At 37.1% G+C, this 17,235-nt stretch overlaps 1 protein-coding gene across 8 annotated transcripts in view; it reads left to right on the forward strand.

The window, feature by feature from the left end:
* TPRG1 (tumor protein p63 regulated 1) overlaps positions 1-17,235 on the forward strand; it is a 166,561-nt gene that overhangs the window by 82,746 nt on the left and 66,580 nt on the right. For 7 of the 8 annotated variants that reach the window (XM_039850533.1, XM_039850532.1, XM_039850534.1 and 4 more), the window contains one exon: positions 6,556-6,633. The exons of the other annotated variant lie outside the window; for it this stretch is intronic. In XM_039850533.1, coding sequence (XP_039706467.1) covers positions 6,556-6,633 — 78 coding nt within the window. The remainder of the gene's footprint in view (positions 1-6,555; positions 6,634-17,235) is intronic. 8 annotated transcript variants of the gene reach the window in all.

Consider the following 17,235-nt stretch of genomic DNA (forward strand, 5'->3'; position numbering starts at 1 on the left):
CAAAACTACTTACTTATCAAATATATACTAAGGTTAAGGCAGTGCATATATTTATGCCTTTTGACTGATTGTTTTAAGAAGAGAATGGAAAATGCATCAGCTATAGAGAGATCTGAGACCTTTTATTTTTTGACTGAACTCCTGTAAATCAAGCTTCTACTTGACAACTTGGCTCAGACACTAAACAGTATGCATAAAAGTAATATTTCAAGCCAGGTTCAAACAATCTGTTCAAATAGAATAAGTATACACTGAGTGTGAATATGTACACATATTATGTTAGGTGTTGTGAGATAGAGCTAAGTAATACAGTCTGCACTATAAATAGTACATATGCCAATAGTAGAGATGAGTAAAGTATATGGATAGCCATGCTTTGGGTTTCAGCAAGCTTATGCCATTGCAGAGGAGTTGACACCAATGATAATTCATACAGCTATGGATGCATCTAGAGAACCTAAAGGAAGTGGTTTATGACATGACCTTTGAAGAAGAAATACAAGGATATTGGTGGGGAGTTGGGATGTAAAGAGAGGAAGGTTAAGGGAAAAGCTTGATCTAGAGGGAAGATATAGTAAGAATAGAGATACATGGTCAAGAAATAGCAGGGAATTGCAGAGAATAGTGAGAGGGTGCAGTTTTGCTTGAGTATAATGAATGGATAGTGGATGATAAAGCTAGAAATGGGACCAGATGAAGAATGAATAGTTTGAATACCAATGTGAAATGTTTGTACTTTCTTGGTGGCATCAAAGTTACAACTGAACTTTAAATGAGAAATTATATATATATATATATATTCATATATATGTTATATATATATATATATATATATATATATAATGACTTTTATAGGTCAGGTACTATGTAGACTCTTGAGAATTCAAATAAAAAATAGACAACCTCATATCTCAAAGTCTTCTGTGGGACAGAGAGGCAAATATTATTATTTTAATATAGTTATAATTACTGAGAAGGGGCATTTTGTTTGGGTAACTAAAGGGTCATGGAAAATTTGTTAAAGAAAATGAGTCTTGAAAATTGAATAAGGGTGTTCTAGGTGGGGAAAATGAGAAATGCTGCTCCAATAAGACCCTGAAAACAGTTTATGTGATTGCTACCACAGGAACATTGAGAAGAGAGATTCCTGTGGGAAGATGGGGACAGGACAATGGGAAAGGAAAGGAGACTAGTTAGAGGCAGCTGAGGTAGAATAGATAAGATAATGAGAACCTGAATTATTGAGATGGCTGTGAAGATGAATAGATGATAACCCCTATGGAAGAGGCAGCAGCAAATGATCTTGATTTGATGCTGAAAGTGGGGACTGGGGTGGAATTACAGAATGGAAAGAGCGTGATAACATGAGATAAAAATGGCTATGATTAGAAGTCTAGGAGGCAAGGAGTATGGTGCTGCTACGGGGAGGAATGCAGCAGTACAGAGAAAACAGTTTCGGGGCAAATGTATGGAATTCAGCGTCGGTTGACTACTAGAAAGCAGAACAAGAAAATTCCCTGAAAACTGGGCCAGGAGCAAAATTTCTTGGGCTATGATGTCATAGTTCCTCCCTGTTGTCTCCTGGAAAATTAAAGAGTATAGGTCAAGTGCCCAAATATTGAGTCAAGCACACTTTAAAGTATTGATGTCTAAGGCAACAAGATTGTGTGTTTTAACTGTAAACTGTAAAAACTCTACCTTATTAACAGTTCCTATACAGATGTTCCTGGACTTATGGTGGGGTAAAACCACTGTAAGTTGAAAATATCATAAGTCAAAAATGCATTTATATAACTAACCTACCAAACATCATAGCTTAGCCTAGCCGAACTTAACCTTGCTCAGAAACGCTTACATTAACCTACAGTTAGGCAATTACCTTGAATTTCATCTCAACAGTAATTGCCTTTCACTTCTTTTCAGTAGAAGCAGGAGACACAGATGGGCATTTTGTAGACATGATGGGATGCAAAAACACAAAACGCAATAGCCCCCAAATGCTGGCAACATGGTACACTGTAGAGTATGGGTTGTTTACCCTTGTGATTGTGTGGCCTACTCGGAGCTATGGCTCCCTGCTGCTATTGAACTACATATCACTAGCCCAGGAAAAGATCAAAATTCAAAATATGAAGTATGGTTTCTACTGACTGCATATTACTTTTGAATCATTGTAACACTGAACCATTGTAAGTAAAGGACAGTCTGTACTCTTCCTTGTGTTGGCTTATGGATGTTCGAAATAATACCTTGGGATTATTTATGATGACAGGTTGGCACTCTTAAACAAGCTCCTTTCTGGGAAGGAACCAACAGAAGCACAGTTTTCTCAAAACACCTAATTTTCATTTCTTCCTCTTTTCTTTTAGTTAGTAGGTAAAATTAGTGACTAGTGGACCGCATATATAGATTTAATGATCCCACATGCTTTAGGGGTGAATCACGGTGGCCTCCTCTCTTTGCCTCCTCATTACTTCATTTCCAACTCCATTTCTGTCTCCTCTATAATTGCAGCACTGGGTGAGATGCTGCTCGAGGAGGAATTAGCTGAACTGTGGTGGTTTGGCAACAGAATGATAGAGAGGAAATAACATGGAATGGGAGGTTTGTGTGAAACGTGTAGCCTTGTGGCTTTCTGCCCAATCAAGGCAGCTTCTCCTACAGTTTCTAGCTCTCCTAGGGATTTTAAGGCATTGAGTGCAAGATGGGGGTAAGCCGACATGATGTATTTGCCCAAACATAATTATCTGGCTGTGAAGAAGCACCTTAAACATACACATATGCACACGCACTTCATACCCTAAGATCCCAGGAGAATTTTAAAACCACACATATGTTCCAGCAACCAGTAAATCGAAAGTAAGGAGAGGAATTGATTTGGGTGGTCTGATAGTTTGGTGGCAAAAAGAATGCAGACAGTAGGATGAAGTAAAAAATGGGAAAACAACATAGCTCAATTCTATTAGAAACGAGCTTTTTAAAAAAAGTGTCTTTCTTTATTTGTGACTCAAGCCTCCCCAAATGAAAACACGCTGCTCATTAGGACTTTGCAGTAGGCTCATGTTTGACCAGTGTACAGAATATAGAGGACTAAATGAAAGTTTATGGGCTTGAAGTGCTAAAAGCCAATTAATTAATTAGAGAGATCAATTGTTGGAAAACAATTGATTTACAGGCAAGTTCAAAACAAACACATTGAGGAGCATGGATAGCATAAATCCATGAGCTAGAATGTATTTTACAGCTTTACTAGTCCAATTCCACACTTTATGTTGGAATCATTATTATATTAGCTGGTAAATGTGACACTGATGTCTGCCCCAACATGCTCAAAAATGGGGAACTCACTACCTCCTCAGGCAGCCTGTTTCATTTTTAATGAGCTATAACTCTTAGAAACTTCTGTTTTGCCAAATCTACCCCACCAGTAATTTGTTTGCCTTTGTAGCCACATAGAAGCCTGAATCTATATATCCATAAACATGTCTCAGATTTGTAAACATCAAATCATGTGTTTTCTCAGGTATCGTTTCTCCAGGCTGCTTGACCCTATTTCACAGAGGACATTGCTTACATTAAAGGCCTCTATCACCACGCCCTTCCTGGTACTCTTGATTGCTTGATTTAGGGTTGGTGCCTTTTCTTTCTATGCCATTCTGTCTTTGTGGAGTTAAAATAGTGCTATGATCCCAAGGCTCAGGAACAGTCAAGGGCCCGGGTCATCCATTACCTAGATCATGAGATCTAGTGTTCCCATGGTTAACATCTGGAGAGTGTTCACTTGAGTGGGGAGAGAGCAACAGAGATAAGGAGGTCAGAAGGAGTCTACATTAACATAGCCCTGGGTCTTCTGGCTGAGGTATGAGGTATGTTAGCTGGTGCTGGGAAGTGGATTGGTTTACAGACTGAGCAGATTGCTCATCCAGATCCATAATTGTCCTGTCTCAGTAATGTGGTAAATGATGCTATGAACAATGTCTGCTTCTATCCATCTCATTATACTCTGTGCGGCATCATGGAAGGAGAAAACTGCCAAGCACTTACACTCTGTGTTCTTAGGAAGAGTGTATAGAGTACAAAATAAAAAAGTTCCACAGCTCAAAACTGTCAGGATGTATTTGAAGTCAGGTATATTCTAGGCTGAAAGTTGTTAAACTTTTTCTCTAAAAGAATATAGTAAATATATTAGACTTTTTGGACACACAGTATCTATCACAACTATTCAACTCTGCTGTTATAGAGTAAAAACAACCACAGATGATATGTAAATGAAAGGAGGGGCCTGTGTTCCAATAAAGCTTTTTAAAAAATAATAGGCAGTGGGCCAGATTTGGCCACAGGCCCTAGTTTGCCAATCATTGCCCAGAGGGTGGACAGTTAGCATAGTGGAGGGCGGTCCTCGGCAGCTTATGGTAAGGCCTTGTTCTGACCTGTTCGACATTCCTATGTATGATTCAGTTGACGGAAGAGAACACACCTGGTAAATCTGCAGATTTCAGAAAATCGAGGATGTTCTCTATATTTTGTAACGTGATTAGGGTACAGAAAGAGGCAAGTATAGCCTAATGGCTAAGAGCATTGCCTTTGGAGTTACATGAACCTACCTTCAAATTATAGCTCTGCCACTTTCTTATTTTGGGGAATTCTTTCCAACTTTTGTAAGTTATTCACTCTCTGAGTTTTTTTTCTTCATCTGTAAAATGAGCATAATTTTACTTGTCTCGAAGAGTTATTGCAAGGATTAGATGATTTATATAAAATATTTAATATAGTATCTGACACATAACAAGCCTTCAGTGAAAAGTAGTATGAAAAACCTCACTGAATCATGAACAAAAACAAAGGAAGTTGTCTGGTTTGGTGGAGAAATGATATAAACTGATTCATCACATAAACTGACTACTACTGCAGGTTGTGTCTAGAGACTCATTATCCACCTGCAAATTGTAACTTTGTATGGAACAGTACAGAGAGTTGCTTCTCTCTCTAGTGAGGTATTTATGGAAACTTACAGAAGAGGACATATATTCAAAGGCAAATGGATCCAGCCCTTCATATGGGCAGAGGAATTAATGGAAGATGTCTCTAAACAAGGAGTTAGAAAACTCTGGTAGATCACAGATCTTTATTTGAAAGATCTCTGAGCTGGATCTGTTGCCTCTTTCTGTTATCTCTATGGCTGGGTGAAATTCCTATTGCAGAAGATGGGACAGAGTAGTAATACTATTATACTTTCTTTTTTGCTACTTAAGGATCTTGTTGTTAATATAAATTCCACGTCAGCACCAGGTGTTTACAGGACTGTCACCATGCTAGACTAGAAGATATTTTGTATAATAAACTGGATCTCATTTTGCTTTAAGTCCTTATAGTCTAGCAAAGTATAGGAGAAAATGTTTTTTAAAAATTTAGTGTTTTATTTGAAACAATAGATCAGCTAGGGAAAAGAAATCATAGTCTATGGGATACAGTAAATACTACAAGGAAGTATGTCGGCAAAGCTTTCTATATTCATTACAAAAGAGAACCTATTTTAAAGTTACTTAGTTATCCTATTTATTAAATAGAGAATGAACATTAAAATAAAGTAGAAAGAAATGAGGAAATAGAAATTAATAAAAATAAGGTAGAAGTTAGTGCAATAAACAATCATATTAAACCCGATTCATTTTAAGATAAAACAAGGAAGATAAAGCTATCACTAATGTGGAGGCAGAATATTAAGTATTAATATCATTAATATTAGGCAGAAATAGATAAAATTAGGAATGAAGAAAGAATGTAACTACTGTTAGAGATGAGGTTAAAATAATCATAAGAGAACATCATATACAATTCCTTGGGAAAATTTTGACATCTGAGAGGAAACAGATGATTTCTTGGTAAAATGTAAAATGCAAAAATGAATCCAAGAAGTAGAAAACTCGATAAGACTTATTATAATGGGAAATATTAGAAAAATGAGTAAAGGTCTACCAAAAGGGTATCAAAATCTATATCATTACTTTCTTATCTGTAACAACTACAATACTTCTAGCATTCTCTCAAATATTAGAAAGAAAAGTACGAGTGTCGTGAGTGAGAGGAGTCCCAAACACTGTTCATTTAATACATTTATTAATAATAAAAACTGAAGGAATGATAGCTCTTTCTGGATCCTTCTAACCCCTTTCTTCTTCAATATTTCTACTCCCCTAAGCTGTAGTATAGAGACGAGCTTCTAAATCTTTCCCACATGTACCTCCACATGACTAAAGGAAAGCCGTGCAAAGGGAGACTTGGAAGAGTCTTGGCTCTTCCATAAAAGTGAAGCTGATTGTCTCAGTTGAAAGAACACAGGACTTGCAAACCACCTGACCTAAAGCATCAGCCCTACCATTGTTATTTCCATTATCACAATCGAGTTAACCCCTCTGAGTCTTAGATTCTCTCTGTAATACAGGGATGATACGATCTGCATCATAGAGTTGTAATGAAGACTAATGGATATGGTACATGTAGTAGACAGTATTGAGCGCCTACCCAACAACCACTTACCCCCTCCTTCCGTTCTAGCCAGAACCAGTTTTATTTATGCATCAACTCTCTTCTGAGAAGTCATGTGATCTCCAGCCCCCAAGAGATGAGTAATCGGTAAGCTCCTTCCCTTGTGAGTTAATGTTTTGGGCATGAGTATAACCCAATTCAAACATGGTAGCTTGTGTATAGGTGGACTTGGTATGATCCAGATGCTGTTATAAGATTTTTATGTACATTAATTCAGTTAGCATCTTATGAGGTAAATACTATTATTAAATTCATTTAACAAGTGAGGAAACTGATGAACAGAGAGGTTAAGTAACTGGTCCAAGGAAAGATAGCTAATAAGTGATAGAGCAGGATTCAAACCCAAAAGTCTGGCCCCAAAGTATGTTCTCCTAACCACTACATAATGTTGCTTCTTATGTGAGTGAAAGTATGCCAGGGAACTTCAGAGAAAAGTCTCCTTCACTGATTTTTAAAAAATGAGAAGAAAGAATCTCTGCATGATCGGGTCTGCACGTAAAACCTGGTACAGATTTAGCCATCTTGCTATTATGAGAGGAACTAAGATGAAATGTGAAGGATGGCAAAACAGAAAGATGAAAAGAATCTAGTTTTTAAAAATGACACTTACCTCCTGAGCCAAACAACTCTGGAGCTGAATTATTGTGGATTTACAATACTTATATGCATGTATGTATGTGTGTGTTATTAGGACACTTTGTTATCTTAATTATGAAACATATATACTTTTACAAATATAAAATCAAAATGTAATTGTCATTTTTTTCATCTTCCTGAATTTCTAAATACAAACTAAATGTTCATTGTTGAACCTGAGTTTCATGAGGATTGAGCACTATTCGAGTAGATACATTTTGTCCTCAATGACTTTAAATTTCTAGCTTGACTCTTTTTTCTGCTCAGGCACCTACTTTTTTTTCTCTCTTAGCCATGGGTCCAAACCAGCACCCAGGAGAGACTTTGAAAGGCACCCACAGAAGATTATAGATAGTTGCAAACAGGCTGAAAAAGTTCTCTAACCCAGGGCAATAACAGCAGGCATCATAGCCCTTTCCAAAATAAATGAAGCACAAACAGTGGAATTTTCATCATCAGCCAGTGGGTGAAGTGGTGTTATTTTGGGCAGTGGGTCATCCAGGTACTACTGAAGTCATAACCCGTAGGCGTTCGTCTGTTCTCTCAACATCTCAGACCAACTCTGCTTGCTGCTTCCACACACTCTTCTGACACCTTTATCTGCCTAGACGCGCAGTTCAAAAGGCAGAAAGAGAAGGGAGAGGGCATTAAACATGTGGTTTTATGCCTTATTTTGTTTTTGTCTCATTTCTTTTTCAATTTCCTCTCTCTCATTAGTTCTCTCTCCTTCTCTTTCTTATTCATCCTCCTTCCCTGCCTGCCTGCCTGTCTGTCTCTGTCTGTGTCTCAGTCTCTGTTGTCCTCCCTCACTTTTTCCTCTTCTTCTTTGCCTTTCTTTTGTAGATGCTTTAATGAAATCATATTTTCTGAATTTTCTACAAAATTGCCTTGGGGCACTTCAAGAAATGCCTTTACCATCTCCTTGTTTTGATGACTTTGAATAGGCATACACAGCCGACCCTTTTTCTTTTTGAGTAAAACCACAATCCACGCGGCAAATCACTGCTTTTCATTTTGTTGGCTGGAGGGAGAAAGAATCAGATAGGTGAGATGAGAATGTGGAGGGGGGATGGGAAGATAATGACAGATTTGATGATAATTAATATTTTCTGTCTCTGAACAGTGAAAGTCTCTTCCAAGTCCCCCAGCCAAGCTCAAGTTAAACTCTTGGTGTGTGGGTTTAAGTGCTCTGCAACCTGGCATGCTGGGGCTGGTTTAGAGGGAGTGATGCTTTATATGTGGAATTTTGTGGTTCTCTTTTATTATTATTACTGAGTAAACCATGCATATCTAAAAAGGAAACTTGAAGTCAACCTGCTCTCAAGGTGAATTCATGTATTGAGTTTGAGTTTGCTCATAATTTAAATTACCGGAAAGTTTACATATTAATTATTAAAGGCTTTGGAGTACTTCAACCATTCATTTTCATTTTTATATCAAACCTAAATTATTTGTGCCTCATGTTTGTGCCTATCTTTTAATGTAATGGGACATCTTAGAACTAATGGACTGGTAATAATTTTTCAGATCCATTAAATAGGTATTCAGCTTCTTTTAGAGTTTAGCACTGAGAATGCCTCCTAGGTGACTCCCTGGTTTTATTCTGTTTTATTTTTCCTTCAAAAAACTCTACTAGTCATTTATTTTATAGCAATAATAGAAATTAACAAAATAAGATTTTCTTTTAATATGACTTGTTGGAAATGTTAATGTTACAAAATTAGAATACTTTATTTTTTAATAAATATGCCTTAATAGAAAATAACAATGCAGTTAAAGTTTACTGACTATGAAATTAATATCATCAACAATTTCCTTAAACATAATACTGGATGATGTCATAGAAGCCAAGAGAAAAGGTATTTTCATGATGGGGAATGGTTAGCAGTGACCAGTCGGTTACTCACTCCATAAGCATTTGTTAAACCTGAGCATAGCAGGAATCATCACACCCATTATTTCACTTAATCCTCATGATAACCCTGGTAGGTAGAAATTATTTCCTCCTTTTAAGAAAAGAAAAAGTAAGGAATGGGGAGATGAAGTTATTTGTCTAGATCACAGAGTTAGTTAATAGCAGAGACAAGATCCAAACCTAAATCTTGAGTTAAATGACTCAAAGGTCTGGATAGAGAATAAATTTACTTTGTTATTTTCATATTTTGTAACAGACAAGATAACTGGAGACTTCCTCCTTCTTCCTATGACCAGAATTGTATTAAAAGCAAGGGTAGATCAAGGATACTTAACAAAAAATGGTTGCACGGATATTACAAGGACAGGATTTCGATATAATCTCACTGATGCTCCCTAGCTCTAGATCAATGTTTCTCCATTAACTTCAGGAAGAAAACTTTCTGTTTGTACCCTCCCCCTTCTTTTCTTTCTCTTTTAAATTCCTCACTTTTCCTTAAGAATGAACTTGGTTATTTTTCTAAGATACTGGTCCTTACATTGTTGGGAGAAGGGTTTTGCAAGCAGTTTGGAAAGTGTTGGTGAACTGTGACTTTCTCTCCAGGACCTACCAGACCTAAGGAAGGTGGGCCCATGGTGAGGCAGGTTCACTTAATGATAACATGACAGGCTTTCTGTGTCAGACAGGAAAAGGCCCTTTGAGGACATAAGGCCCAATGTGTTCCATGGAATCACACTCATCAGAAAGCCGTTCAGTGCTCCAAGTAAATGAAGGAATATCAGACTACGTACAGTCAAATGGGCTTCTTACCAGTGCCTTTCCAGAATGCTTTAGACAACTCCTCTCTAAGTTTATGTCCTAACTATTCCAAAACTCCATTGTAAGCACTTTGCTGGTTGGGCTAGATGTTAACTTTCTTCTTTACACTTCTAACACAAGGCTATGTTCATAGTCAGTACTCAATGAATCTACAAATAAGTGAAAATACATCTCAGAGCTCTCTGTGTCAGAAGGTCAGGTTTGACTAATTTATTGGTAAAATTTAATTTGTTTGCATATTTTTCTAGAATTCAAATTAAAGTAATGTGTACTATTTACCACTGAACACAAGATTCTCTAGAAAGAACGCGATTATGCTTTCCTGAAGTTATTAAAATGCTTGTTCTAAGTAGTAACCTGCAAATATCATGATGGTAGGCTGGAGATGAGCACGAATGAGAAGACAATGGAATCCAATAGATAGGACGAGGAAAGAAACAAGAAATACCATAGAGCCCCAGCAGTTCAAAGGGCATTGCGATTTTTCTAGAAAAATGTTTCTAATATCTGAGCACTTTACTCTGGTTGCTGACAATTTTAGAGAGGAAAGATTCAGAGCTGCAGGTACTGCTTGACTGTTTTAAGTGCTATGGGCATCACGATATCTGTCAGCACAAATGTTATTTTGGTTGAGAATGCTGAATTTATGTTGTCCAGAAAAGTTACTGGGCTTTAGTAATGACTATTTAAAATATCAGCATTTTCAGTGAAGAGTCAACTCTTGAAGCAGAAGCATAACTCAAATATGTTTATCTTTGTATATCCTCCCTCCCAATTTAAAATATGATTCTTAAAGAAAAAACATCTTTTTCAGGTGGGAATGTGGAAAAAGTTTTAAAGAACTGGCATGCACAGTGATAAAATCTGACTTTGTTATCCAACTCTAGAATCATGGAAATTAGCATTTTGATTTTTACTGAAATTTATATCAAAAAAAGTGACAGGTGAAAGAGAGAGATCTCTGTGTTTACTTGTGTCTGACATTTCTGCTTAATAAAATTAAGTTTCAAAATTTTTAGATTTGGACCAATAATGTAGCTACTTCATTTTTAAATGAGTAATATGTTCTATGTAAGGATCATATGCTATTTTTTGTATTTTTTTTTATAAACTGAGATTGCAAAGTCTATATATTCTGGTTATTTCTTTGTGGAATCTGCACTGAGACTGCAATAGGAAGTCAGAGCAAACCTCCAAAGGTCGACATATATTTCAAGAGGAAAGGAATGACTAGTATACCATACTGGACTAGTATAAAAAGTTATATACTATTGGGGTGATTTACTTATTTTTAGAAGGAGCAAACTCAGTCGATGCCATGATCATAAAATTCCTAGTAACTGAGACACAGAATCAGGTGTTTAAAGGACACTTGAGTTCTTTATCTCTTCTTTTATCTGCCAACCTTGAACTCTTCTCCATTGTCCCCTCCGTCTTTCTTTAGTCTTTCTACCTCAGTTGGGTTGGCGGTCCTCTTAGGCTTAACTTGGGTAGAGGAAGTCATTTTGAGCCAACCTGTACTTTCAAATGTCCTAAATAGATTTCATTACCATGCAGGAACAAATTCACCTTCACAAGGGCAGCATGCTGTGGAAAGGAAAGAATTACTCAGCTGTCACTGCTCTATCCTCAAGCCATGGGTTTGTGTGCATAATATCTTAAGTTTGGAAAATAAGCAGCTTAAGATGGTTTTGCAAAAGATTCTAGATTGTTATGAGGTGGCTGAGTTTATGGGTAGTTATGTCTGTGTGTGAGCATTTTTTTCTCAAATCCAAGCATTATGAAAAATTCTGTCATTTGTCACTCACTAACGTGCAAGGTAAGTTTAAAACTGAAAATATAGACTGAAAATAGCTAATTGGACCTTTAGCAAATCTGGGGGCCCAGTAATGGGAAACACTCCACACCTGCATTTCTTCCCTTTGGCTGTCTCCACCTGTATGCCCCCCAGGCATCTCAAACTCAACCCGTCATCCCCTCACCACCCCCCGCTCTCTGCCACCCCATCTCATGCTTCCTCAACAAACCTGCTTCTCTTCTGTAGGCCTTTATTTATGAGTTTGGCCTCTTTATCCTCTTAATTATCCAGGCTCGAAAATTCCATCATCTTTGACTCCTCATTTCTCCCAATCTAATCAGGTTGTCAAATTCTGTCAAGTCTATCTTTGCTGCATTTCTCACACCTAACCCTTTCCATTTATACTGTTGCAATCTTACTTTGGATTTTTATTATCTTTCATTTCAATGATTATGGTGGTTTCCTGACTGTGCTTCACCGTAGTATTAAGTCTGGACTATCCAGACCTTTTGTGCTCATTTAAGTTCAGGTTCAGCCACCATGTAGTCTTTGGAATGTCTCTTCTGTGCTCTTTCCTTTGGAATGTCTTCATCTATAAAATGGAGATGATGATAGTTTGTACAGCAGATGCTAGAATATTGTCATTGTGTCCAATGTCATTTTCTTATAATGTTAATGAGATGCCTTAGGAACTTAACTTTTGTTTGTATCATTTAGCCCATGGTAAAATTGGTTTTGTTATATGTTGTCTCACCTAAAGTCTTTATAGCAAGTAGCCTTGGCCCTATGACACTGGAAATATTCCACTGAAAAAGTGTGAGAAGCAATACTGTACAACTTCATAGCATGACTTAAAAGACCTTTGCAATATGGTCCCAAGCCTATTTTTCTAGTCTGCCCATTACCAAATTGTTTTATGTAATTCAAAACCTCATCGATCAGACATATCAATATTTCTTATACATATTTCATCACTTCTCTGCCAATGAACGGACTCACATGGTTTTTTCTTCTCGAACTGTCTTAAACTACTCAACTACTACTCCTCAACACACACGTGTTGCCTGTACTTTCCTTTAGTCAAGATTCATCTATTTCTTGAAGTTCAAGTCATGATGATGAATCAATAGAGTATGATGAAATAAAGAGACATGTGAAAGAACTTGAAAATTTATTTCATTGGCACCTTAATGTAGAAAGCTTTGTCTTAAGCTCTATTAGAGATAAATGGAACAAATAGATATAGTTAGTCACCAGTGAAGTCAGCAATTCAGAGGGAGCAATTATTAGAGAACTATTGGTTCTCTTTGGAAGCAAAAAAATTTTGTAAAGGGAAAATCTCTGAGTAGTTCCAGGTCAGAGAGGCTTGGCTTTGTTAGATTACAGAATGTTGTAAGCAGAGAAGTAGTTTCAGATGAGGCCATTTTGGAGAACATTTATAGATGTCTTTTGAGTTATACAGGCTGAAATTAAGTCAGGTAAACCCCCTTTCAAAATTGGAGATGCAGGTACCAACCTTGGGGTATCTGAGGATTTAACCGAATGGAAAAGTTTTATGATTGTGTGACTAAAAGCCGAGACAATTGCTGTTTAGTTAAAATCAAACAAATAATAATAACTCTAGGTAGATCCAGTTCTAATCCAAGATATGACTTCTACAAATTTCGTGAACTTAGGCAAATTGACTTTCTGGGTCTTAGTCCCATCATCCAACAAAATAGAAATAATAATGGGAATTTACAACACAAATGAGATGATCGGTTTATATGTAAAAATGCTTTGTAAATTTTAATGGATTTTCTTGATCTGTGAAATGGATATATCTCTGCATAGAGTTATTCTGAGGATAAAATTAGAAAGTTATGTAAATTGTTTACAAAGTGTTTGAAAATATGATGCCAAAGGGAATAAATATTAGCCACCATTATCATCATCATTATTATTACTATTCATGTTCTACATCTATAATAGGCATGATATTATTATTATGGTAGCATTTGCATTATGGTTATGCCACTAATTTATTTTTTAGATTTGCAAAGTGGTTCTATCATGATTCCTTTAACCCTTTGGCAAAATCTTTATCTTAGAAGTCAAGTCCTTAATTATTAGAGATTTTGACAATTATCTTTTGTTGGCACAGTGCTTTGTTTATTTCAAAGAGTGTTCATAAATATGTATCTCATTAAATCCTGGAAACAACTTTGATAATTACAGAAGGTAAGAATGATAAACATCAAAACTGGGAGGTGGATTCCTTGAAACCAGGGGCACTCTATTTGGCCATGGTCACGAAACAAGCTGTGGTGAGTCCAGTGTACCCTGATGGCTGCTACTGCAGAGACTTCCCAGACCTCTGGCTAAGCCTCTATTAATCCACGGCTACCATTTCAGGTGAACTTCTGGAGGGAAGGTATTAAAAGAACACAGATGTCTTTAATTTTCCAGACACCAAGCAGTGCGGAAGCATGTAGTAAGACTTGATGACTACTTCTCAAATTCACTTATTAAAAAAATGTGAAAATATCTTTCCTGTTTTCTCTCGATGACTCTGAATATAACAAGAAGACATAATTTGTTCAAAAGCTTTCTTCAGCGTCAGTGTTGAAGCTCCAAAAAGGGAGTTAAAACTTCTGCAATTGCAGAATTTTCAAGAATATTAAGAGTGATTCTCTCTGGGTGGTGAGATTAGATGTAATTTTCCGTATTTTTTTTTTTTGGCTGTTTTTGTTTCTCTATACTTGTACCAGTTTTCCCCCCATTAATTTTATGTAAAAATAGCAAATATATTTATTAGGTTAACGACAGTACTACACTTTGGAGCTGGTATATGTCTCCTTCACTTGCTACTTGAGTAACCTTGAAAATTTCCTTTACCTCCCTGATTCCCAATTTCTTTATCTATAAAATAGGAATAATAATAATAATAAACAACAGCTCATAGGGTTGTGGAGAGATTAAAAGAAATAACATAATGTAAGGATCCTGGCATATGATAGGCAGTCAGTTACTATATGTCTACCACCACCATTACCTCTTCCCTGCTCTTCAAATTTATAATGGTTTCAGGGATATAAAAAAAATTTAGTCATAATTCTAACTTCTATATGGAATTAAACAGATACATTTGCAAAAACAGCTAACAAAAGCTTTAAGGTGACGAGTTATTTAAAAATCTCAGTTCTTTCCCACATGTATTTTGGTGACAGGTTCTTACAAGATAATGTAATTAAATGCTACATGGTAATGAGCAGAAAAGCCTGGCCAGAGAAGGAAGTTTGAGAAGCACTGTTTGCAAAGATATCCTTAGATGTGAGGAGAGAGATGAGAGCGGCCTCTGCCGTGTGGAGTATTCGGATGTCTTCTGGAACAAGCCAGGATCCAGACATCCTAGGTCCCACATCTGCTTGTTTTGGCCCTTGTCCAGATCACTCCATCTAATGGGAACCTGTAGCCTCTGTTTTAGAGCTTGGGCTCAGTTTAGGCAGCTCTCTAATTGGTTTATGTCATTCATTAGGAATTTATTTTCTTTAAAGTTGGCAACTTGAAGCCAGATTGTGAGGAGAGATTCTGTACCACCCGTATCTATTTTGTTGTTCCCCAGGTTATAAATGAGGTGATATGGGGACTCCACTGGCAGTGTCCTTAGCTTGGCTCTCAATTTCTACAGAGTTGGAGGCCTGGTCTATTTGGAGGGGAAGACCTCGCCTTCCACTTCCATCCTCACAAACTGGGAAGGGGACTAGTGGCAACATGCCTGAGGCAGCTAGCCACTTTCTTCTTTTCTTCTGCACTTAAAACTGAGGGCTTCCTGATTTTGAGGTGTGGCTAATTATAGAGCTCTTTCACTCTTGGAGAGGGTTTGGCAGAGGGAAGGTGGAGAAAGATGTGGCAGGAAGAAAAGCAAAGAAAGGTTAAGGATGAATTTGCTACACCATAGACTCCTCAAATTCAGCAGGCCCAGGAATAAACTCATCTCCCTCCCAGACCTGCATGTATTGCTCTGATTAAAGGAACCACTATCTTCTCACTTGCTGAGATTACAAACCTCAGAACCATAAAATAGTTGAAAGAAGGGTTCACCAAACAATTTTTTAAGGATATTTCCAACTTGCGATCAAGATCCTATTATATTTGACTTCCCCTACTTTATAGTCTTTAAGTTCCTTCCTACCTCTCAAGTTCTACCATTTATTCTTCTTAAATCAAACATGGTCAAGTTCATATCTCTCCTTTTATTAAAAGTTTTCCTCACCCCCCAATTATTTATAGGATAATATCTTATAGAATAAGGATAAAATCTTAGTCTAATTTTCAATATTTTTTATTACTTGATTCCAATATTTGCTCAACCATATTTGCTCTTGGTTGACTTCTTCTCTCATGTGTACTAGATTTAAGTCACACAGGAACATTCAGCAATTTCTGTACAATGCTTTACAATTTCTTATGGAAATACTACAAACAGTTCTAAGAATAAGAGGTAGCTGGGCACATGATACATTTTCTTGTCAGTTTACCCTTCCTGTCAGATGGTTTTGTCCCTGGGGGACTGACTGTTGATTTTGGAGACTTAAGTTTATGTTTCTAGACAATGATAAAAATAAAGAAGATTTGGGTTCTAGTATTCAGATACTGTGTTACCTCTGCAGTGACATATAAGATCCTATAGGTGAGGGGGAAAAAAAAGTAAGCCCGTTCTTGGAGTCAATTCTAAATTATTGTGCCAAATTGATGGCACAATAGCACCATATATGATAGTAAAATTTGTGCTTGGGACCCACTTTGCTTCTTGGGTGTAAGAAAATGAGAAAAGACAGAACTGAAATGATAAACTAACATTGTTGAAACACTCTGCACCTTACAAAATTTTATGAGAAGTTTGGGAAAAACACACTACCAGCCTCTATCCCCCTTTGGAGAGATGGAGAGTGTGCTTCCATGCAGAACGTGCATGCTCCCTTTTCTAGGCCATCTCCAATTACTAGACTGACTCCTCTCTCTCTCTCTCTCTCTCTCTCTCTCTCTCCTCTCTCTCTCTCTCTCTCTCTCTCTCTCATCCCTGCCCTGCTCTCTCTCCCCACAAAGGGGGTGGTGGGAAGAGAGGATTTCTTCATCATTCTAAAGCAGGAAGGAAGTAGTTAAGACTTAAACTCAAGGACAATACTCAGTGTTTACCCTGCCTAGAATGAGAGGTAGAAGAACTCCAATATTTTTCCACTTTCAGCATTCATGGCATTGTATTATGTTTTACTTGGAATAACCTTTCTCCTCATCTTTGAATGCCCACTTCTTGATACACTTTTGTGTTCCAGTTGCCACTTCTTTCAGGATTCACCGATCCTCAAGTCAGACTTGGAGTCTCTCTCTGTAATGATAGCTTCTTTTTTTCATCGTTTTCTCCTCCCACTTTCTTAGAATGCTTATTCTCCCCTAGCAGAATGTGAGCAACATGAAATACAGAGGAATTTCCTTATCTTCCCCACATGCTGCCTGAGGCAGTGTTTTGAGCATAGTTCCA

This window comes from Pteropus medius, unplaced genomic scaffold, assembly GCF_902729225.1.
Source record: "Pteropus medius unplaced genomic scaffold, Ma_sr-lr_union100, whole genome shotgun sequence".
Classification (NCBI taxonomy): domain Eukaryota; kingdom Metazoa; phylum Chordata; class Mammalia; order Chiroptera; family Pteropodidae; genus Pteropus; species Pteropus medius.